Source organism: Nothobranchius furzeri, chromosome 13 (assembly GCF_043380555.1).
Source record: "Nothobranchius furzeri strain GRZ-AD chromosome 13, NfurGRZ-RIMD1, whole genome shotgun sequence".
Classification (NCBI taxonomy): Eukaryota; Metazoa; Chordata; class Actinopteri; order Cyprinodontiformes; family Nothobranchiidae; genus Nothobranchius; species Nothobranchius furzeri.
In genome coordinates, this window is record NC_091753.1 from 30,367,874 (window position 1) to 30,391,879 (window position 24,006).

Here is a 24,006-nt window from a genome sequence, read left to right on the forward strand (position 1 = left end):
TGCCGGAGGTGGGAGTTGAAGACCGTCTTGACAGGTTCTTCTGCCAGGCGTTCCCAGCAGACCCTCACTATGCGTTTGGGTCTGCCAGGTCTACGCGGCATGTTCCCTTGCCATCTGATCCAACTCACCACCAGGTGGTGATCAGTTGACAGCTCCGCCCCTCTCTTCACTCGGGTGTCCAAAACATACGGTCGCAGGTCAGATGATACGACTACAAAATCTATCATCGACCTGTGACCTAGGCTGCCCTGGTACCAAGTGTACCGGTGGGCATCCTTATGTTCGAACATGGTGTTCGTTATGGCCAAACTGCGGCTTGCACAGAAGTCCAATAACAAAACACCGCTCGAGTTCTGATCAGGTGGGCCGTTCCTCCCAATCACACCCCTCCAGGTCAAGCTGTCATTGCCCACGTGAGCATTGAAGTCCCCCAGCAGGACAATGGAGTCCCCTGATGGAGCACTATCTAGCACTCGTCCCAGGGACTCCAAAAAGGGTGGGTACTCTGAACTGATATTTGGCCCATACGCACAAACAACAGTCAGGACCCGTTCCCCGACCCGAAGGCGCAAGGAAGCTACCCTCTTGTCCCCCGGGGTAAACCCCAACCCACAGGCAGAGAGTCTCGGGGCTAACAAAAAGCCAACCCCAGCCCTCCGCCTCTCACCCGGAGCAACTCCAGCAAAGTAGAGTGTCCAACCCCTCTCCAGGTCTCGGGTTCCAGAGCCAATGCAATGTGTCGAGGTGAGTCCGACTATATCTAGCCGGTACCGCTCAACCTCTGCCACAAGCTCCGGCTCCTTCCCCGCCAGCGAGGTGACGTTCCATGTCCCAAAAACTAGTTTCCTTGTCCGGGGATTGGACCGCCAAGGCTCCCGCCTTGGTCTGCCACCCGATTCACATTGCACCGGACCCTTCATGTTCCTCCTGCGGGTGGTGGGTCCACAGTTGGACGAGCCCATGTATCCGGTTCGGGCTGGGCCCGGCCGGGCCCCATGGGCGAAAGCCCGGCCACCAGGCGCTCGCTCACGGGCCCCAACCCCAGGCCTGGCTCCAGGGTGGGACCCCGGTAACCCTCCGGGCCGGGTACTCCGACTCTTCGTTTTCACCGCCATGAAAGATCCTTCGAACCGTTCTTTGTCTCACCCTTCACCTAAGACCAATTTGTCATGGGAGACCCTACCAGGGGCACTAAGTGCCCCAGGCAACATAGCTCCTAGGATCATTAGGGCACTCAAACTCCTCCACCACGATAAGGTGACGGTATTTTCTCATTTTCTCATTTTACCTCATGCATGGGCTAAGGCTGCATTGCTTTTATTTTGAAGTTGTATTTTACGTGCACAATGACGCAATACGTATAGCAACAAGTGCCCGCGGTTGACCAGGTGATTGTAGCCTGAGAAATGTCCGCTCATGCAAAAAAAAAAAAAAAAAAAAAGAAAGATGCCGAATGCAGGATTTTCAACAAAAATTGGACTGCTAAGTATTTTTTTTACTGAAGTCGGAGGTAAAACCGTGTGTTTGGTTTGCGGGGAGGAGATTGCCGTGTTTAAGGACTACAATTTGAGTCGGCATTACGACAAGAAACACTCGGAAAAATACAAGAACTTGTCTGATGCTGAGAGGGCACGGACATCCGAAGCTTTGCTAGCAAAGTTGCAAAAGCAGCAAGGCTTTTTTACTAAGCTTCACACATCCAGGGATGCAGCAACCAGGACCAGCTTTGTGATATCCCACAAAATAGCTAAAAACAGCGAACCGTGACCAGGAGGATCGAGGACATTGCGGGGAACCTGGAGCTTCAGCTGCAACGTTAAGTGGCAAGTTTTGACTTTTTCTCATTAGACGGGAGCTGTGATGTCCGGGACACAGCCCAGCTGCTCGTATTTGTCCGGGGGATAACGGACTTCAAGCTCACAGAGGAGCGGGCAGCAATGCGGTCGATGAGAGGGACAACGACAGGGAGTGATCTTTTTACAGAGGTAAATGCGTGCATGGACACTCTGGGATTGAAATGGGAGAGAATGTCACAGCCGGGCGTACACTGTGCGACTTTTTCACTTTTTTGAGCCGATTTTCCAGTCGTGCGAGAAGCCACGACATCGGGGCGAGTTTTGCGCCGAGCGGTCGTGTAGTGTACAGGGGGTTACGAGAGGCGATTAACACCACGTGACCAGCCGCCGATCAGCAGTCGTGAGGTCGCACTCTGGTGTGTTTAATATTTCGCTCGTCCCTCGTGAGGGTATCGCACTGTTGAAGCGGCGCTGCGAGCAGCTGCGACCCAAAAAGTATCAGAACCACTCACGGCGCATGCGCGCGCAATCCTGCATCAACACTTGTCGCTCGCTATTTCCCTAATAACACACGCTGTTCGTTTTTGTTTCTACACGTTTTTTTTACTCACAAAGATTGTCAAGAAAGTGTGTTTGTCGTGTTCATGTCAAATTAAACTGATCACAAAACACAGATTTACTTTCTTTATTTCGTTTTCCTCATCCAACCCCCATAAATCCCTGTGTGTCCTCCAGCAGCACTCCTGAAGGACAACAGGCAAAACAAGACAAAAAAGTCTAACGTGTTGAGTAAAAACTGCTATTTTTAGCACATTTTTAGGGCCGACGTGTTGCTACCAGACGTACAGTGTGAGCAGTCAGGTCGCATGCGAGAACTGGGTCGTACAGTGTGAGCACATGACTCGTGAGATCTGCTCTGCGGGGAAGTCGTACAGTTTGAGCTGAAGCTGAGTGCTGCAAGTGAAAAAGTCGCACAGTGTACGTCCGGCTTTACAGGGAAAAATGTCGGACTTTTGAAACGCATGCAAGATAAAGTGACAGAAATCGATGCAGATCAAAAATAGGTGTTTTTGCATTGTATTATACACCAACATGTGTTGTGCAAGTCAGTGCTAAAAATCAACCATGTTACTGATGTTGTTACTAAAATAATAAACTTCATCAGGGCGCGGGCGATGAATCACAGACAGTTTGTGGCTCTTGTGGAGGACTCCACACAGCTGTCAGATGGCTCAGCCTGGGGAAAGTGCTGAAGAGGGTTTGGGACTCGAAAGCAGAGATTCAGGATCTCTGCTGGATTTCTACTCTTCTCTTAGGAGGATTTTCCAAACCTGAAGAGACATGCTCAGAAGATGTTGGTTCTCTTCAGCTCTACCTATTTGTGAACAAACATTTTTCAATGATGAAGTTTACAAAATCCAGGTAAAGATCCTCTCTCACTGATGATCATTTGTCAGCTGTGCTTCGCTTCTCCACCTCAGACATCCAACCTGACTTTGATGCACTCGTTAAAGCCCAGCAGAGACTAGATTTCTCTCACTGAATAAGAAAAAAATTGCTTAAAAACACAAAATAAGGTGTTTGGACCACAAATGTAGGCAACTAGCAGTGAACTGGGACACTTTTTTTAAACCTCTTTCTCAAGATCACAGTTCAGTGATTTTATTTTACAGACGATACTGTGTGTCTGTAGAATGCTAAGAACCTCTTTCCAACAATATTTGAAACTCAGAATGTGTTTTGGAGTGAATGTGACTGAAACTGTTAACTAATATAAGTCACAAATGTTTAACAAAAACCAAATGTGCACACTTTGTTTACCATTGCCTTGGGAAATTTGAATAAATCACATTTTTGTAAGCCAACCTCACTTTTTCCTTTTTGCTCATTTATAACATATAGTCTACTCTTACCAGCTTGAAGAAACAATGGTATTTACTGCTTTTTATAAAGAAATACGATTAATATTATGCATAATTGACTTCAGCCTTTTGGCCTGCGGCCCTCCACAATATTTTCTATTTCTCATGTGGCCCCATGGAAAAAATAATTGCCCACCCCTGCTCTACGTCAAAGTGGTCAGCAACCCACTGCAAGGCCTTACCCCTCAACCAAAGCACCATATACGACACCTTGTCGAACTCTGAGGATTTCAAGTCCAAACAACGGGCACAGTTCCGAATGAACTCCACACAAAGGTCTGGATCACCATCGTAATAGATCTCCTGTGTACCTGGAGTTCCCGCTGGGTCCTGTGTTGGTGGTCGGTCCATTCTGTCACGTTTAGGGAGCAGGAGGTTAGGACCCAAGATGCAGAACCCAGGATGACAAGAGGCAGGAGTTGAATTGTAAGTGAAAATCCTTTATTTTGAGGAAGAACAAAAATAAATCCAAACGGAGGGAGCCAAAATCCAAGAATCCAGGGAGTCAAAAACACCAGAGGAACGAGCAGACTGACAGGACTAATAACGCTGACAAGCAACAACAAGCAAACATTAATGGACCGACAAGAACACAGAGACAAGGAGGGCTTATATAGACAGGGAGGAGCAATTAGGGAAACAGGAAGCAGGTGTGTGGAGTGAGGCTGGAGGGAAGGCAGGTGACAACAATTATCTGGATGGGGAAGAGAACCAGTGGAGGGCAGATAAACCTAACACTATGTAAAACACAAAACTAAACCTAAAGACTAAGGGAAGAACTCACACAAACACATACACATACTGAGACACACAAACTATGAACTGGGGAACAAGAGGCTGTGGCTATAACTTAAGACACACAACAGAGATGCAGACAAAGGACACATGAGGGCGCTAAGAGAACACAAAAGGGAATCCAGAGAGGGATGGAGAAACATTAGGAGACACATGGGGAAAGACGCAGACAAAGGACACATGAGGGCGCCATGAAACACAAAAGGAGAACCTGGAGTGGGAACTGGAGGGCTGGGGAACAAAGGGACACAGAACATGACAGAGATAGAGATTTTAAAATTGAATAAAAATGGATAACCTTGGTTTCACACTGTAATCATCACATAAGCTTCGTATATATGAAATTGCATTGCTGCAGTACTTTTATTTTCAAAATTACTGGGGAATTACTGCGGAAATTGACGTGTCACAGAAGCAGCTCGTGGCAAAAATAGAACCCGATCCTATCTTTAGCGATGCAGCGTGCTGCATCTGGGGCACGCCTGAAACAGTCCGTAGACTATAATGGATTCTATTTGAACCAGTGATGTTCCACTGCCGTTCTGCGCATATCTCCTCAGGAGAGCTAAAATTTCTGCTGCTTGGTGGTATTTTAAACCGGACAGTGGAGGCAGAGCTACAGACACGTGTAATGCGTGCATACTGAGCATTCAACATGCTGGTAAAGACACAGCTCCATGATTCGCTGCCATCAAACAGACTACCTTTGTCGTCGGCTTTTCCCGTCAGGCATCAAAAAAGCAAATCACTGGTTCCCATTAATCCCTTTAACAGTCATAGTTCACAGTGAAGTCAGACAAAAACATGAAGCCAGCTGCCAGCCTCCAGAGAATGTTACGCTGATAAACAAAGAGAAATAGCCAACAGACTGTAAAACATCTGGGTTTCTAGTTCTCCTGCACCACTGGAGCTGCGCTGGAGCTACAGGTGTTATGCAGAGAAAAGTTACCCTGCCTGCTCCATCATGGGAACACGCATTGTTCAGTACAGCTGCATATAAAGGGAGTAAACAACTTGAAATAAGAACAACAGCGCTACTTTAAAGTACCGCATATTCACAATATAAACACATTTTCTAATCAGTGTACTTCCTAAAATTTATTTGCCTTTTTTTCTTATTTTAATGCTTTTCTGAAAAGTATCAGATCGGGACTCGGTATCGGCAGATGCTCAAAATCAAATGACTCGAAATCAGATGGGGGTAAAAAACGTGATCTGAACATCCCTAGTTTTAATGGTCCTGTTAACTCAAACAACACTTTTTAAAAAGCATTATTTAGTCCTAGGGCAATTGTTTTTTCTACCAAATGACCATTTAACCATTTCCTATACCAGCTTTATAGTTCTGTTGTCATGCTGGTAATGAACGAATGAGTTTGACATTGAGAGGCTCACAATAAAGGGATCACTACACCCTTCACAGCATGCAGTCAGCCTCTCGTCAAGCCCCATATTGTCTCTGCCACCATTGTTAAAGCTCCAAAGATAATGAAAGAGAAAGGCAACAGGAGAGCAATATCACCTTGACAACACATCACTTTCATTTGTGCTCCCTCCATCTGTCTCCCTTTCATTTATTTTTTTTCAGCAAAGCTGAGATTCAACATGTCTGGTGTCTCCTCTTCGACCTTTTCAACATCTGTTTTATTTAGAGTTTTTGGCTTGCGGTCTTATTGGTCAGAATAAAAGAACGTTGTTATGTAGTTGGTTGTTGCCCAACAGGAGTCAAATCTAGACAGTGATCTAAGAAAGCTTTCACAGGTAGATGTGACTACAGTTATGTGAAGCTACATGGAAACACTAACATTAGGATAAGCTTTCGAGCAGCACATTAAGAGAAGAAATTGACAGACTGATAATAGCACAGAAAAAAACTAAATGAACAAATGACACACTGGCTGAGTAAGGCCAACTTTTTTCCTCTCTTTTCCTTATTCTATTTTCAGCTGATTTAGTCTAGTTAGAAGATCCTCCATCCAGTCAATAGCAATAATTAATTGGCTGACCGCTGGAGAGAATGAAGAAAAAAGGCAATAATTGCTTTCCAGCTGTCAGGATTGGCTGAACAGACTTGTTGAGAAATACTGGTTTGGTATGCTTCTACTAAATGGGTGAATAGATTATTATTTAAATGTAGTTACTAAATTCTGTTGAATTAATTTATATGGTTCTTGGAATTAAAATATTCAGTTTGAAATGGGAACCTTAAGTGAATTGCAACAATGTGACCCTTGAACAGGATTAGATTCTCTGACCTTTGCTCATTTCCTGTAACTCTGGGATTACAGTTATTAATCTAAAGCATGGTTTATTATTTATCCATTTACCATTTTTGACCCCAAAAAAGGCCACTGTTAAATGTTTTTCCTATAGAAGTTTTTTTTATTGTGTAGCATGAATGAAGTCATCACCATAAATGTTTTAGCCTGACTAGCCATTTAACGCTCCCATTCAAATAACTCCACCCACTGAGAATTCTAACCAAGCCAATCAGTTCTGAGCAGCGTACTTCACACATCGCAACGCTCAATGACGATGGCGTCTGAAGCGGAGTTTGCTGCAGCTCTTTCCTCTCTTCTAAATGACTTGGAAACGTCTTTAAAACCACAATATGAAGAAGTGCTAAAAGCCTTTTTCTGAAAAAAGACATTTGCGCCGTCGCCAGATGCCATTTTTCACTACAGCTAAAGAACAACAACGTTGCCTGGTACAGTCGGCATTTCCACCTTTTTTCTGATTGGTTATTTTAGAGCTGGCTAGTCCTGCCCCTCATGTTCATCTCTGCCTGTGAATAACCAGACAAGTTATCTGTGTAGAATTAAACAGAGGATGAGTCTGGCAGGTCAGGCTATAAATTTTTCTTTTTTTACTTATGAATGAAAAAAAAGCTATTACGGATGGATAATGGAATCAGTTCATTACAGCTTCCAACTCAGTTTGTATCGTGCACATCTCTTTAAAATGTTTTAAGTATCTTAAAAGCAGCAAAAGAGAAGGGCAATGAAATGCAAATGTAAATGTTACAGTTTTTCCTTCCAGATTTTTCTTTCTTAACTTTTGGAAGTCTTACCAGGTGTTTCCACTGGATGTGTGAGCGGTAAGTCCACAAAACATAGTATGCAGCAATGAGCCACCATTATAGTAGGTATGTGTTTCCACTGGCCATGAAGAGTTGCATGGTGATGGGTTGCTTTGAGTCTAGTTTTTATGCACTACACTTCCAGAACGTGTCAAGCTGAGCAGTTGGGATTGAGCCAGACAGGGAGTCAAACAGGAAAGCATTTGGAAACTTTGAAAAAAAAGTTCAGATTTTCAATTGAAAAAAAAAAGGAACATAATTACACTACTGTAACCAAAGTAAAAAGAACAGAAATTAAAGCTGCAAGCAGCGTCGTTCGGCCATCGCAGCTCCACGCCGCTCCAGCCTGGCCGGCAGCCCGGTGCACCCGGTCACGTTCGCGGAACATAAATGTCGACCACCCCGACGCCAGAAACCGCGAACGGTGTCCTTGTTTGCACCTCACCCTGACTCAGCATCTCCTCTGAGCCCACCATTAAATTACAAATCTGACCACTAGGGGATACTTTATCTTTACCACAATGGTGGTGTGATGACACAGACCAAGTTTAATGCTATTCTGACCACGTTTTTTGAAGTTATTGAAGGTTAAAGTTATCTAGGGGGCGCTGGGACCAACTACAGAAAAATCCCATTGAGGTCAGCTTTGGTTGACAAAGGTGGATTTCTGTTATTTTGGCATAAATCAGATATTGTGCGTGTTATCTAGAGCCAGAGAGCCAAAAGGGGGTGGAGCTATATGGATTTGAACCAACAACCACATCAATGTGTTTGGTGCAGTTATGTGATGACACAAGCAAAGTATAATGCCATTCTGACCTTGACTTTAGAAGTTAATGAAGTTTGAACCTATCAAGGGGCGCTGTGACCATTTACAACTAAATCCCATAAAGGTCATCTTTGGTCATCAAAGATGGTTTTCTGTTAATTTGGCATCAATCAAACGTTGCATGGGTCATCTAGAGGCAAAAGGCTTAAAGTGGGCAGAGTTAAAGTGATTTGAACAAGTGAGAACATACATGTGTTGATTGCAGTTGCGTGATGACTCCCACCATGTTTGATATAGTTTGGAGCTTTTTTGTAAAAGTTACAAAGGTTTTATTGTATATAGGGGGCGCTGTCCCAAATTTAGGAAAATATCCCATGGAGCAGTTTGTAGGTTCATAACAATCATTTGCGTGTAGTTTGGTGTGAAGTGCATCAGGCATGTGTTATTCAGGGCCTAATGTCTCTCAAGGGGTGGAGCTAAAGTGATATCAACCAATGACCACAGGATTGTGTTGGGTGCCTTTGTGTGATGACACATAGCAAGTTTGGTGCAGTTGCGACCTCGTCTGTAGGAGTTATTACAGTTGTAAAGGCATGTAGGGGGCACTGTGGTGATATTATACAAAGTTCACCAACCGTTTGTGCCTTATTGGCTAAAGGGCATGATTGTTGATTGTCATGTTCACTCTCGTGCAGATCGGAGGCTGTTTGTGGAAGTTACAGTCAAACGTAAGGTCATGGCGTCACGCCAGAATTCGCAGTGGCATCAAAGCCCCTCCCTTTCTGGAAAGCAATCAAAACTGAATGGTCATTACAGCATCATGAAGACAGACCTTAGTGTCATGTTGACTAAATTAGAGGGGACAAATATGGGCATTTCACCATAAAACAATTGACTTCCTGTTGTCAGGGGGCGGGGCTTAGCTATCCACATTGTCATTGTCTTGACATGTGGTCAGTGATCACATAAACAAAGTTTGATATAGATCTGATTATGTGCATTGGAGTTATTACGTCAATGCATTTTGTAGCAAAAGGTCAATGTTTGAGGCTTAGCCACGCCAACACCTTTCAACTTTTGAAAAATCCGATGGTTGAATTTTTCCCCCCCTGTCTTAAGAGTATATAGCAGAAGTTTAAAGGCGATCATTGAAAATGGTGACAGGGCATCACTCTCCAAACGACGTGTGCGAAAACCACTAAATCGAGTACTTGGACCAAAATGGCCGACTTCCTGTGCAACATTAAGCTTAGCTCCAAGAGACTTTTTTGTAGGTCCTGAGACACTACATTAGTGTACCAATTTTTGCAATCCTCAGTCAAAGCATGGCTTGGGGCTGAGAGTTTTAATGGTCCTAGGGGGCGCTATTTCAGAAAATAGGCCACGCCCACCAACCTATACATTTATTTCCATTTGGGGTCATACTAGGATCACTCACCAGAAATTTCGTGGCAATATCGTGATAACTGAGGAAATGAGAGAAAAACGTATTTCCATGGCGTGATGGCGAATGTTGCCATGCTCCCAAAGCCCCACCTTTTTTTTAAAATCTGCCAGTACTGGAGACCAAGTGACCTCAACTTGTCTAGTGCTATTTGCCAGAAATTGCTGGTGATTGGGTGAAAGGAGTCCTATAGGGAGCTGTGAAAAAAAAAGTGGCATGGAGACAGGTCAAAGTTTGAGGCTTAGCCACGCCCACATCTTTCAACTTTTGAAAGATCCAACAGCTTGATTTCCCCCCCCATGTCTTAAGAGTACATAGCAGAAGTTTGAAGGTGATCGGTGAAAAGGGCGAGGGGGCATCATTCTCCAAACAATGTGTGCGAAAAACACAAAATCGAGTACTTGGACCAAAATGGCCGACCTCCTGTGCGGCTTAGCGCTTGGCTCCAAGAGACTTTTTTGTAGGTCCTGAAACACTACGTTAATGTACCAAATTTCGTAATCCTCAGTCAAAGCATGGCTTGGGGCTGACTGTTTTAATGGTCCAAGGGGGCGCTATTTAAGAAAATAGGCCACACTCACCGGATTTTCACATCAGATTTTTGGGGGGGGGGCCAGACTAGGATCACTCACCAGAAGTTTTGTGACAATATCTTTAGAAATGACGAAATGGGAGGCAAATGTATGACCACAACGGTACGCCTGACTTTGCCGCAGCGCCACAGCCCCGCCCTCTCTTGAAAACTCCCATAAAGTGACGCCAAGCAACCCCCAATTGTCTTGACTTACCAGCTACAAATTTGTGGTGATTAAATGAAATGGGGCGATTTGGGACCTATTACAGTAAAACTTGACCTTTTTGGTCCTGAGGGGGCGGGGCTTTAGTGTTGTCATCATCCCACCATTCAGTTTAGTTTGTGGCTAGATGTCGAATGACCACAGAAATGTTTGTAACTCTACTCTATTCGAGTATGAAGTTATAGCCTTTTATATTTTTCTGGCAAGTAGTCGAACTTCGAGGCCTGGCCACGCCCCCTCAGCATATATGAAAAGTCAGTTTTATTTTTTGTATTTGACCGCCCATCCCTTCTGAGCAATTTGCCTTAACTTTCGAGATGATCGTGCGAAAAATGATCGAGTAAATCAATCAGAAGCGGACCCTAGAAACGGTCAAAACGGGGTCAAAATCACCACTTCAAATCAAAATGGCCAACTTCCTGTTTGATGTTGACCATGGTTGCAAGAGGCTTTTCTGTGCGGACTGTTAAGTACTACAAGAGTACAAAATTTCATAACTGTACGAAAAACAAAGTATTATAGAGGGGGGTTTTTCACATTGTAGCGGGCACTGTGGAGCTAGTTTAATAGCGATTTTTTTGGGACCTTTAAAATACAAAATTTTACACCACGCCTGACATGTGTGCAAAAATTCCTGAGTTTTCGGGTATGGTAAGGCCTCCAAAAAGCCAATTTACTTGGCAGAAGAAATATAAACAGAGCAGATACAATAGGCCTTCGCAGCGCTTTCGCTGCTCGGGCCTAATTAAACCACAGACCTATTTAGATGCATGCTGCCATCTTTTCTTCTTGCTTATTATTGCCTGAACTTCAAAAATCACATGTGGTCTTGCAATTTTCTATTTATTTTGTGACCTCGCAGGACCGGTGTCATCGAATAGTATCACTACCATTTTGTTTCATAAATGCTCCAAGTGGGAAGGGAGCCCGCATGTAAAATGCATCTATTACGTTAATCACCACTAGGCATCAAGTGGAAAGGCCGAGTCACACAGAAAGGATTATACCTCTATGCTTTATCATAGAAAAACCCACACTAATCTGTTTACCTTTTTTATTTTTGTACCAATTATTGGAAAAACTCCCCTGAAGAAAATACTGTTTACTATAATACACACATAGACTTTTTATAATTTTCTAACAGCATGAATTTCACATTTTCTAAATTTTGAAGAAAAGTGGCAACAGCATGACACAAGATGTAGACTCACTAACTTAGCAACTGAAATTTTCCTGGGTGCAATTGAAGTAAGAGATAGATGTACCAGAGCTACTGGCTTTCTCTTTGGTATCATGCTGCAGGCAGCACACCACTTTGACAGTCTAAATCTCAAAAACAGATGGACCAGTGCCTTAAACTTGGCACAGGGGTTATCAGCAAAAAAGTGTTTCTGTGACAGCCCCAGCAGTAAGAGGGACACCGCACAAAATCAACTTCTATGAAATATGTCAAAGAAAAAAAAAAATACTTGCGTATTGGTTTCAAGATTAGCTTTTGTTAAGGTATATGAAATAAAGCTAAATAAATAATAACAGGTTTAATCTTGCAAAGTGTGTTTGATTAGCTTGAATCCAACTGCTGTGGACATATTTTAAAACGTTCATGCAGAGAAGAGTTATTGAACAAATTCAAGAAACCCCTAAGAAATGTTTGAAACAGCTGTATTCATCATGCTGACCAAGACAAAAATCTAATTTAAAGGTGAACATAAAAATAAAACAATTAGTAATACAAATACTTATTTCAAGAAATTATTTAGGGTGTCCATATGTGCTCTTGGCACCAGGTTGCAGTTTGATGGACTGTGTTGTTGTCTCATCTGATCTGTGGGTGCATGTATCGGACAAATGGGTAAAAAGAGGAGTAGAGCCGCCAACTGACCACTACCTGTTGGTGAGTTGGCTTTGATGGTAGGGGAGGAGGCCGGTTAGACCTGGCAAGCCCAAACGTGTTGTTAGGATCTGCTAGGAACGTCTGGTAGAGGCTCCTGTTAGAAGGAGCTTCAGTTCCCACATCTGACAGAACTTTGAGTGCATCCTGGGGGAGGCAGGAGACATTGAGCCTTAGTGGCCCATGTTCCATGACTCCATTGTCAGGCAGCCAACTCGGAACTGTGGTCCCAGGGTGGTTGATGCATGTTGTGGCACCAACCCTCAAACCTGAATGTGAGGTTATCAGTATGGATGTAGAGAAAATGAACGGACACGAATGACCGTGTGTTAACTGTATATTTTTTGGTGGCGCCACTTAGAAACTCAGAAAAGGTAATTGTGGCCGTGTGCAGAACGCAGCTGGAGTTCATGATCAGTGGTCTGCCTACCGCTCTGCATCTCTGCCCAAAAGAATCCCCGCTACTCTGAGTCCATGTAAATAATATAATATAGGTAGAAACTGGATCTCTTTTGTGCTCCTTCTGAGTGTGTAAGTTGAGGGCATCAGGGGAGCCTGACAACCTTTAAGGAGAACAAAGTTGCTCTCCTGTAATTTGAACCCAGTATCCAACTCCGGATCGGGGCTTGGATCGGGAAGTAAAGCCCGAGTCCCGATCAGTCTGAAACCACGTGATCAGGGCCAATTTCCGATCATCCCTGGTTATCAGAACCTTCGTATCTGGAGAAACGACCAAGAGTGGATCTATCTGAGCACCTAGGAGTGATTCAATTAACCCGGCGTGGTTCAATTTGCCTGGCCTGGCAGCGCCGAACCCGGCATGGTTACGCCGGCCCAGCCTAGTGGTACCGAGCCTGAAGTGGTTCTATTGGCCTGACCCAGCGGCACCGAGCCCGGCGTGGTTCCATCCGCCTGGCCCGGCAGCGCCGAACCCAGCGTGGTTACGCCGGCCCAGCCCAGCGGCACCGAGCCTGACGTGGTTCTATCATCCCGGCCCAGCGGTACCGAGGCTGGCGCGGTTCCATCGGCCCGGCCCAGCAGCGCCGAACCCGGCATAGTTCCGGCGACGGGTTCTGGCAACATCGACTATGGAGGGGTCCTGCAGAGCCAGGCCCAACAACAGTCATTGCGTCGCGGTGAGCACAGGACCAGAGGACAACGGTTGCAGATGAGTGGAAGAGATGCCAGGAGGAAGAGCTGGTGGACGAGGTACAGAAATGGCCACAGAAGACCTGGAGGAGATCAAACGATCTCTGAACTTTATGTCAGGTGAACTGTCAAAAGTAACATCACAGCAGGATCAGTTATTGAGACTGATGGCGGAGGTGAAATAGCTTAAAATACTGTTAACTGAAAAAGATAAGAAGATTTCGGACTTAGAGCAAAGAGTTGATGAACTTGAACAATATACAAGACGAGAGGTTTTGGTGATAATGGGACTAGAAACCCGACACAGAAGCTATGCAAAAGCAGTAGCAAATCACGACGCAGCAGAAGAGGCTTTAGACAAAGAAACTGAGTTCTGAATGGGAGTGAATTTGGTCTGCCTTAAACTAACAAAGTTGGTTCTTATCAAAAACACATGAGACGCAATCTGTCGAGTCTACATACCCTGATCGAAGACCCCCATGGTAGATCCGGAATGTTGAGGTCCGGGGACCCCAGAGGTACCGAAGTCCATAGAAGAAACCGCAGTGCCGACTTTCCCGGTCTCGAGTTGTCTTCAGGTCACGACAGTTGTTATTTGCGTCTTAGGAATAACTCTTAAGGAGTTGAAGTTGGTTCAGCTTTGTTCTGAAGGAACCATTTGCGGTCAGCTGTAGCTTGCAACAAACAGGCTTTTGACAGCTTGTCAAAAGATGCTCTGGGTTAAAGAGGTTTTGCCCCGGTTGGCCGGTCCAGAACTTTCTCAAGAACTCACAAGAACTAGAACTAGAACTGGAACTGACTCACGGTGACTTGAGCTCTGTTTTTGTGATAATCATATTTTGATTTTCTAACAAATCAGAATTTGACATGTAGAAGGATTTTTACCAACAAACCTCAGAAAACACACCTTGCGTCAGATACAGGAGTTCTGATTGGTGGAACAGAAAGCAATGTGTCAGCATATTAGCTTAACCTTGGCATCGTTACGTGTCTGAGTGTGTGAGCTGTCAGAGATAGTGATTCACTTGTTAAATCTAAAATTACTGTTCATAACATCATAATATTCATCCACAGTAATTTAACACAGATTAATCAAAACATTGTTATTATCCTTCAGTCATTATTGTTCATTCAACCATATGATTATTTACTCGTCTTGTTCATTATATGATTTAATATTGAAAGTTCATCCGTCTTGTGCTGTGAATCAAACCAGTCTTAGATAAGAGTGAGCTTGGAAAGACCTTGGCGAGGCAACAGTATCTTCTTGCAGATTAAAGCACCAGTTAAGACCTATGTCTCCAAATGACCCGATACTGAAGAGGTGACCCGTAGATTGAAAAACAGGACCATTTCCGGAGGCTTCAGAGTGAAGAGGTGGAGGGAGTAATGAAAACGTGTGCGGCTTAAGCAATAACAAAGTCGTGTGTCACTATAAACAAGGATTTTATTACAAAACTCAAGTGGACTAAGTGTATTTACAATAAAAGGGGATATTTACATAAGAATAAACAAAGGAGCTATTTACACAAGGATTAATAGAAAACGCCAGCCCAGAAAGGGTTGGGCACACTAACGGAAATAATCCACAAAAACCCCAAAACAAATGGAGCAGTCCTGTTAAACAAAGACTCTCTGACTAATCCGAATCTAAATGTATCTCACAGAACAAGTTTACTAAACAAAGCTAACGATCGGTCAAGCACGTGAGGAGAAGAGAGAAGTGAAAACACCTCCATCTCCACACTTCCCTGTTGCCTTCTCCCCTTCTCAGCCCAGGTGACATCCTTTTACCAGCTGTGGCGTGATTACAATCACACACAGCTGGGCAACTAGAGAAAGGAGCCAGGTGAGGACGGTGCCATTGAGACCATCTGGTGGCCGGAAAGGGGAGCATCTGTAACAGGGTGGATGAGATCTTCCTGGAGAGGAGGGTCCATGGCTTAGGGTCCATGGCATGGTTGAACCTTAAATTCAGGAGGAGCAATGTGGTTTTCATCCTGGCCGTGGAACACTGGACCTGCTTTATACCCTTAGGGAGGTCCTGGAGGGTGTGTGGGAGTTCGCCCAACAAATTTACAAATGTTTTGTAGTTCGACCATGTCCTTCAGGAATCCCTGTGAGGGTATTCTGGATGTATGTGGTACCTGGCCCTTTGATATAGGCTGTTAGGTCCCTGTCTGATCAGTGCCAGACCTTTGTCTGCATTGCCTGCAATAAGTCTGGCTTAGTCCCGTTGAGAGTTGGACTCTGCCAAGGCTGCCCTTTGGCAACAATTATATTCGTATCTATTATGGACAGGATTTCTAGGCACAGCCAAGGTGGTGAGGGGATCCGGTTTGGTGGCCTAAGGATCAGAGGTCTCATTTATAAAGCTTGCTTATGCACAACAAGAGGTCGGAAAACTGCGTAAGGAACTTTCCACACAAACTTTGGGATAAAAAAAAAGTTGTGGAAAAATGTGTGCAACTTTAAGTTGACTAAGGACCTGGCATACGCACATTTTGGACATTGGAGAGCACCTGCAGTGCTCACTGATGGCCACAAGTTTTGGGTGGTGACTGAAAGAACGAAATCGCGGATACAAGCTACCAAAATACATTTACACTGCAGGGCATCTATAGATTGGGTGAGGAACTTGTTCATTCAGGAAGGGCTCAGAGAAGACCTGCTGCTCCTCCACATGGATAGGAGTCAGTTGATGTGGGTTGGGCATCTAGTTAGGATGCCTCCTGGGCGCCTCCCGGGTGAGGTTTTCTGGGTGCATCAAACTATGAGGACACCTAAAGGAAGACCCAGGACATGTCAGAGGGTCTATGTTTCTCAGCTTGCCTGGGGGTGCGCTAGGATTTCTGCTGGCTGGGGAATTGGAAATCTGGGGCTCTCTGATTAGACCACTTCCCCCGTGACCAAGTGTAGGAAAATGGATAGCAATTATTTTTTTGATTATGTTTCTTTTTATAAATATATTAGGTTTTTACTACAATTCATGACATCTAAAGAAAGTCTTGGTGAGTTTTAGTCTCTGCCACACTTAACATTAACTTTTTTTTAGCATCAGACAGTTGTTTGAGCCACAGCCTTCGAAGTTGCACTAACAAACATCTGGCTTCCAAGGAAATGAAGGACACACTACCAGTGGGAATTCAAATTCACTCATCTAGGAGAGGAAATGCCAGCAAATGAACTGGGAACATCTGGTTAACGATTGCAGACGTGTTAGTATTGACAATTGTGTGTCTTTAAGCAGATTCAGAAGACTCCTGCACAGTGAACTAAAATGCATACACACAAATAATAGGTCCGATTTCTCAGCAACTATTTTCTTGGTACCAAGAATTTGTTTCCAAGAAATTATACAAGCTTATCAGAAACAAAAGGTACTCGCGTGTTGCAAAAACGAATACCGAGAAAACATGAAAACATTTGTGGAATTGGTCCAAAAGTTTTTTTCTAAAATCTTGAAGAAGCAGACTGTCAATATTTCATTTAAAATAAATACCAACCAATGGCTTTTAAACAAGACTAAATGAAAGGACACAATTGCATTTGACTGACTTGGAAATTTAATGTTTCTACTCTTGACTTTTATTAGGGACAATTAAAATAATAGACTTTTTACAACTTTTTACAATTTAAAATATAATACAGAACACTTGTTTAAAAGGTCAGGAGATCAGATATTGTTGTGTCCATGGTCAACAAGGTCAAATGAACATAAGAGCTCAGTGCAGTTTTTCAGTAGATATTTTTTTCCACAAATGAAGTCAAGTACAGATGTTTGGTTGTTCTGTCTCATCAGTGAGCTGCCCTGGTTTGCTGCCTGACAGCACACTATAAAGGCTTCACAATACCACACCTGTGGTTTGGATCCATTGTGCCATTAATGAAACTCCTGAGCCTATTGTTGAGCAACAAAATCTTAAATCTTTACAGCATTTGGCTAGTTTTTATCATACCACCGTCTCCCAATCCCACCTGGTGCACGAGCTTTACCAGCCTTATAATTTGTGACAGGAAGGCTGATTACACCAGAATATTACTTCAAGTCATATTCAGATTTAATCTGTTTCACAGGCTCGACGTATAAAGCGCAAGGGCTCTCTCGCTCTCACTTTAAGACTTATCGGTAGAAGGAAGGTGTGAATAAATGTCAGAGTTTTGTTCAGAAGTAACCATCCAGATGTTTTTGCAGCGCTGCATACATCTTTCCTCCCACACCACGTAGTTTGACGGAGCAGGTGCACTAAGTGGAGGTTTTTGAGGAAGCTTAAAGACAGAGCCAGTGACAGAGAGGGAGGAGAGGGGGAGGGCTGAGGAGACAATAGAAGATTGAAAGACCGAAAGACTTAACACATGAGCTGAAACTGGTTATATAGCAAGCAGCATGAGGAATCGGTGTGCTACACACACACACACACACACACACACACACACACACACACACACACACACACACACACACGCACACACATGCACACGCACGCACACACACACACACACACACACACACACACACACACACACACACACACACACAGACACACACACACACACCATCATAGTTTCTCAGTAGGAGCCTCGATGTAATTTACAGTGAGCAGGGATGTTCAATCTGATTCAATTTGATGTGGCTCGCTGTGGACCGGGGTGAGGCTTCACGCATTCCACGAACTGTTGTGATCACTTTTGGATCCCTCACCATTTTTTCTTTGAATCCAGACCAGCATTCTCTCTACCTTTAACTTTTTTCCTCTACACCTCTGCTTATCTCTGTCATACACTCACACCTTCTGTTGGGGTTCATAATAATAATCCCAAATCACTGAACTTCACGTCCTCCTGTCAAGGTTTGGATCTAAAAAAGAAAAAGTAGGAAAATGAGATTTTCAAATTATGTGAAGTGTTTTTGAATGCAGTTATTACAGACAGCGAAAGTCTGACAAGAACATGGCTTTTAGTTGAAAAACCAAGTTCTACGAAAGTTTATATTTTTCATCATTATTTATTGTAAGATTTCAGTTGTTCAGACATTTGAGCATTCTTTGACTTTTATTTATTGTTTTTGAAGCTGACACACTTAAAACAGGCTTGTTATTTAAGCACTTGCATGTTTTACCAGTCCTCTTGGCCTCTAAATTGAAGTCATGAGTTTAACTATCATTGTGTATTTATTGTTTTCCCTGTTGAACGACACTTGTTCAGTAGTCACATTGTGTAAAAAGGTTAGGTCTATGGTTTGTACATTTTTACCAATTACATCTGAGATCTCAATAGATGTACATAACCATAGTTTTTCTCTGTAGGATTCTAATGCTACTATAACTAAAACTTTCCCTCTGAAGAAGAAATGCCAAATATAACCTGACAACACTGGGTCTTTCTGTTCTGCTAAAATGCAAAAATACAGTTTCACTCATCTATATGAAAAAATTTAAACCAAAACATAGAAAACATAAATGTAGTGAAGAAATAATCATTTTTCATTATTCTATCTCATTTCCCAGTATGTTGATCAACAGTAACCCAGAAAATCAACCTGAAAGATGAAGACATGTATAACAATGCTGTCATCTAAGGATTTGGAGAAGCAGTGTTGCTCTCACAGCGACCGTGTTACAGTCATCTACCAGTGTGGTGTTCACTGAGGCACTGCATCACTAAAATTAGTGTTGTAAATGGGATAATCAGGTTTTTTCCCAATTTATTTCTAATTGAGGTGCCTGCAGCCACCTGATGCCAGTGATTAAGACTGATCTGGTGCATTAATTGAGAGTGGTGAACAAGCAGTTTCCTTGGAACAACTTTATAGCTCTACTTTATTAGAAAATAATAGATACCCACCAGCCAATCAGAGCTGAGTATTCACCCAGGCCTTTCAGTATTACAAACATGAGTTGGGGTGGACTAACATAGAGACATGTGTTTATTTATTCAGTGTTACTAATTGATTTGATCGTTTCTGACAAATTTTTGTCTGCGGCAATGCATGTTTCTGAAGTATAAATATAACATTGAATAATTTAGCAATTAGAAATAATTGTTTGTGAACTATTTCCATTTTAAATTTAAATTGAATAGTCCAGAACATGTTTAAATGTGATGTTGGTTTATTCATTTGTTTGTTTCTCATTAGTCTTGAGGGGTTTGGAAGCAGGATTGAAGTTTCTCTTCTTCTGATACGGTTTAATTTTGAATGCAGTGTTGGGGTCTAAACTCTCAGGGAAGTCCAAACCACATCCCTCCGACTCTCCCAGAAGAAATCCAAGACCTCCGTCTGCATCCCCTCATCCTCCCCTCCCTGCCTGCTTCTCTCAACCCAAACTGGGCTCAAAAACGAGTCCAGCACCTCGTCCAAGTTCCCGAGCTGCCCTGGAGATCAGGGAGATCTGTAGTGTGGACCAGACGGGTTGTGAGGACCCTGACATAGAGTCTGACATAACTGAACATATGCTGCAGAATCTGGAGCAAGATCTACATCTCATGTCAAACACAAGTAATTACATGTATTACCTATCATGTTACTAATGATTAACAATAATTACATCATTGTCAAAGTCATCTACAACAGCAAGCACTATTGTTTTTCACCTGTCCTTTAAACAGGCTCTTTTGTACTGAACATGAGAGACAGAGGGATTCTGGATCAGAAAAATTGTCTGGAATGGTGAGTGATACACATCCTCATTACATGAACTATGGAGATGGTCGTGTAAGCAGCGCGTAACGTAATAAAAATGTTGCATTCGCGAGCTTGCTTCCAATCTGGGGTGTTCCGGACGCGTAATGGTAGCGAAAGCATTCCATGCAGCTAGTCACAAAAATCACGAGAGAATTGCAAGACCATGCGTGATTTTGGTAGTACACATGATAACGAGCAAGGAGAAAGATGACAGCGTGTTCCAAAAAGGTCTGTGATGTATTTTCTGTTGTGTTTACTTCAGCTACGGGGGTTTCACAGGAAATGACATATTGTTTGTACTGATTAAGCAACTGGAAATTTGTATGCAACTTTTATTTTGAAACTTTCCAGATGTTTTACACTGCTTTTGTGTTTTACTTCTTGTCTGGCCCAATCTGAACTGCAGATTTTGGTGCGTTCTGGAAACACAGTGTGTAAAAAATAGACTTGAAGGATAAGCATTGCCTTCCTACGCTTCTGGGATACTTCCAAAACAGCATTTTACAGCCGGTGTAACGGCTAAGCTATTGCAGGGTACTACTTCTCACGGATGTTAAATGGATTAAAAATAACAAAAAAAAAAATCATATTCCTCTGATTGTAACCAGTACTCTACCTCAATGTTTTAAGTTTTAAAATCTGCACCTGCACTAGCTCTTGCTCACACTCTGAATCGTTTCTGTTTGATCAACCGCTCATAGCTTTCAAATTCCCAACATTCCCTAGTGTCCCTATTCCAATGGTGACAGTGGGGTGGGGGTGGGGTTGTGATAATGTCCCCTTTTTCTGTTCGCTCTGTCTCTGACATACGGAGTGTGTAATGGATCATTAGCCAGCATGACGTTAACTTCAGCAACATGCTTGGGATCAAGTCTTAATGCTCTGTTTAATGTTCATCACTCTGTGAAAAGAGTAAGACGGTTTGTCAATGTGACCTTATTACATTCAGAAAAGGTGTGTGTGTGTGTGTGTGTGTGTGTGTGTGTGTGTGTGTGTGTGTGTGTGTGTGTGTGTGTGTGTGTGTGTGTGTGTAATTCCCCCCATAATTCTGAGACATGCTCTGATATGTAGATATATAATAAAAATGTCACATCTACTCAGAGAGAAAGCTCTCGAAAACATCTTACTGTACAGATTCACACTCAGAGATGCCCGTAGCCTAGACAACGGACTTCTGAATGAAGATCATGCATTTTTGCAAGAGGGAAAGATGTCATTATCTGTGTCAAATGTGAACCGAGCCCTGGCCGGCAACAATATTTAAAATCAACTAAGCATGGTCAGTCATTTTCACATTTGTAAGCAGAGACAACTGAGATGGCAAACTGGAGCAAAGCAGAAGTCCGGGAGCTTCTGGCTGTTAGAGCTGAAGCACAGATCTCCAGAGGGACAGCCACCTTTTGGAGGGGCTTGCAAAAAAAAAAAAAAACCCTAAGGAACGGGATAAAAAAAAGTTGGGTCTAAGCTAAAGGGATGTCTGTGACAGCACGTAGACTACCCCCGCACTCCCTTCATACCGCCATTGCTTTATCTGTTGTGAAAACAACGTGATTTCACCACAATGTCGCCTCTGGCTGACCACTTACGAATGACCAAAGGTTCCCTGATGCCGCCTCCGCTTTGTGGGAAAGTGATGCTACAGACTTTATATTTGCAGGATCAAATGTAACATTTTATCCTTAAAGAGCAAGTCACCCCCAAATAAACTTTTTTTTTGCTGATAAACTAAATAAACGAGTGTCTAATCGTGCTGCAGTCACGTGTCGTCAATAATTTGGAACTTCAGTGCATCTTAGTTAAAATTTAAATATTCTGCCTAAAACTGGCAGTGTTGTGCCGTTGTCAGGTAAAAACTCTGCACTGTATTTTAATTTAAATCTGCCAACGCTATTGGCTAAGAGGTATGCTATGATGTAAACTGGTACATTATGATGTCACAATGCTGTCGTGAGCCTGTGTGTGTGTGTATTTGTTAGCAGCTCCGCCTTCTCGGTCTGCCAGGCAACAGCATGTGTTGCATTTTAACTAAGATGCACTGAAGTGCAAAACTATTGACTACACATGTCTGCAGCACAATTAGACATGCATTTATATAGTTTATCAGAAAAAATAGTTGATTTGGGGGTGACTTGCTCTTTAAATCTGAAGAAAATATTTTTGGTTGATAATTTAAACCTTGAATTTTCAAAACCCATGATTACTGCTTACACTTTTTACATATTGTGGCAACATGTAAATCATCTTTTCCTCTTCTTCTTACCTACACACACCTATAGATGATCCAGACATTTTAAATGATTTGCAGCTTATAAAGTCAACTTTAACCCTGAATAGTACAAGTGTCCATAATTTAGTCCGCTTGAAATTTAGATTTTCTACCTCAACTTGAAACCCTGTTGAAACACATGTATAGTTTTATTTTTTTTATGTTAAGACATTACATTTTCCAGTATTTTAGCAAGTGCCATTTTTAAAAAGATACAAACCCAATTCATTTGGACTTTCTCTGATACCACAGAATGCAGATTCTCTGTTATTAAGGTCAATGTGATCCTAAGAGTTTATATTATAAATGCACTGAACTAAAGAAAAACTTTCAATAAGAGTTAAAGCATCTTCAAGTAATAAAAAATGACAGCCTGATGCTTTTTTTTATCTAATATATTTTATCTTTTAAGGTCAGTTTTTAGAACAGAGATAAAATGCAAAGATGGCATGCTGGAACAAGTATCAAAGCAACATTTTACACCTAAGAAAAAATAAATTAGACATTTAACATCATTATTTTTGGAATCAGTCACTGAGAAAAAAGGGATACAGAAGTTTTTATATTACATAAAGCATGAAAATTAACCCTATGGTCTGAAACCAGGGTGTGTTGAGGTTTTTATTAACATCCTAATCCAACAGCTAAAAACTGATATCTAACAGCTGGCCACTGACACACAAGCTTTGTGCTGGGGTGTCCATGTGATACATGTCACAAACGTTTCTAGAGTTAAATCCATGAAGTCTTCATCTGACTGTAATTACAAAAGGCTTAGCACATCTGGTGATTAATCACAGGCCAGTGTCTGAGTGCAGCATATGGAGGATGTTCTGTCTTTGATCTGTGGATTTGGTGTTGCAGGGGCGGGGTCAGCGAGGAACAAAATGAAGAGGAGGAGGCTGCAGAGAGAGACAGACAGAGTGTCCTCCTGTTACCTTGAGCCATTCTTACACACACATGCACACACACACACACACACACACACACACACACACACACACACACACACACACACACACACACACACACACACACACACACACACACACACACACACACACACACACACACACGCACGCACGCACACACAAGATATTTGTTCATTTGGTGTGTTGCTGATTCATTACATTTTTACTGAAAGTAAAAGTAAATCTTTTACATGAATGTTGCTGAAATGTAAATAAATGCAGTTTTGACTAGTCACATTTCATGTGTCACTGTTTATGTTCACTATGTTTGTAATGATCCAGCAGGAGTATAGCTGTGAAATGCATGCCACTAGATGGATTAGCTGAAGGTATAAAACAATGTGACAGGCAAAGGATGAGGATGAGACGGGAGGTGACAGGAAGACAAATGACGTCTTTGCCTTTATTCACAACAGGAATAGGCTCACTCTGTGTGTGTGTGTGT

At 42.8% G+C, this 24,006-nt stretch overlaps 1 protein-coding gene across 5 annotated transcripts in view; it reads left to right on the forward strand.

The window, feature by feature from the left end:
* Positions 1-23,798, forward strand: part of zbbx (zinc finger, B-box domain containing) — a 97,661-nt gene extending 73,863 nt beyond the window's left edge. For 3 of the 5 annotated variants that reach the window (XM_070543471.1, XM_054742778.2, XM_070543472.1), the window contains exons 18-20: positions 19,845-20,138; positions 20,249-20,309; positions 23,455-23,630. In XM_070543471.1, the coding sequence (XP_070399572.1) occupies positions 19,845-20,138; positions 20,249-20,309; positions 23,455-23,533 (434 nt within the window). In that variant the 3' untranslated portion in view covers positions 23,534-23,630. Of the gene's footprint in view, positions 1-1,848; positions 4,866-19,844; positions 20,139-20,248; positions 20,310-23,454 lie in introns of those variants that run through there. The other 2 variants (XM_070543473.1, XM_070543474.1) reach the window with 2 other exon arrangements.
* The last annotated feature ends 208 nt before the right edge of the window (positions 23,799-24,006 follow it).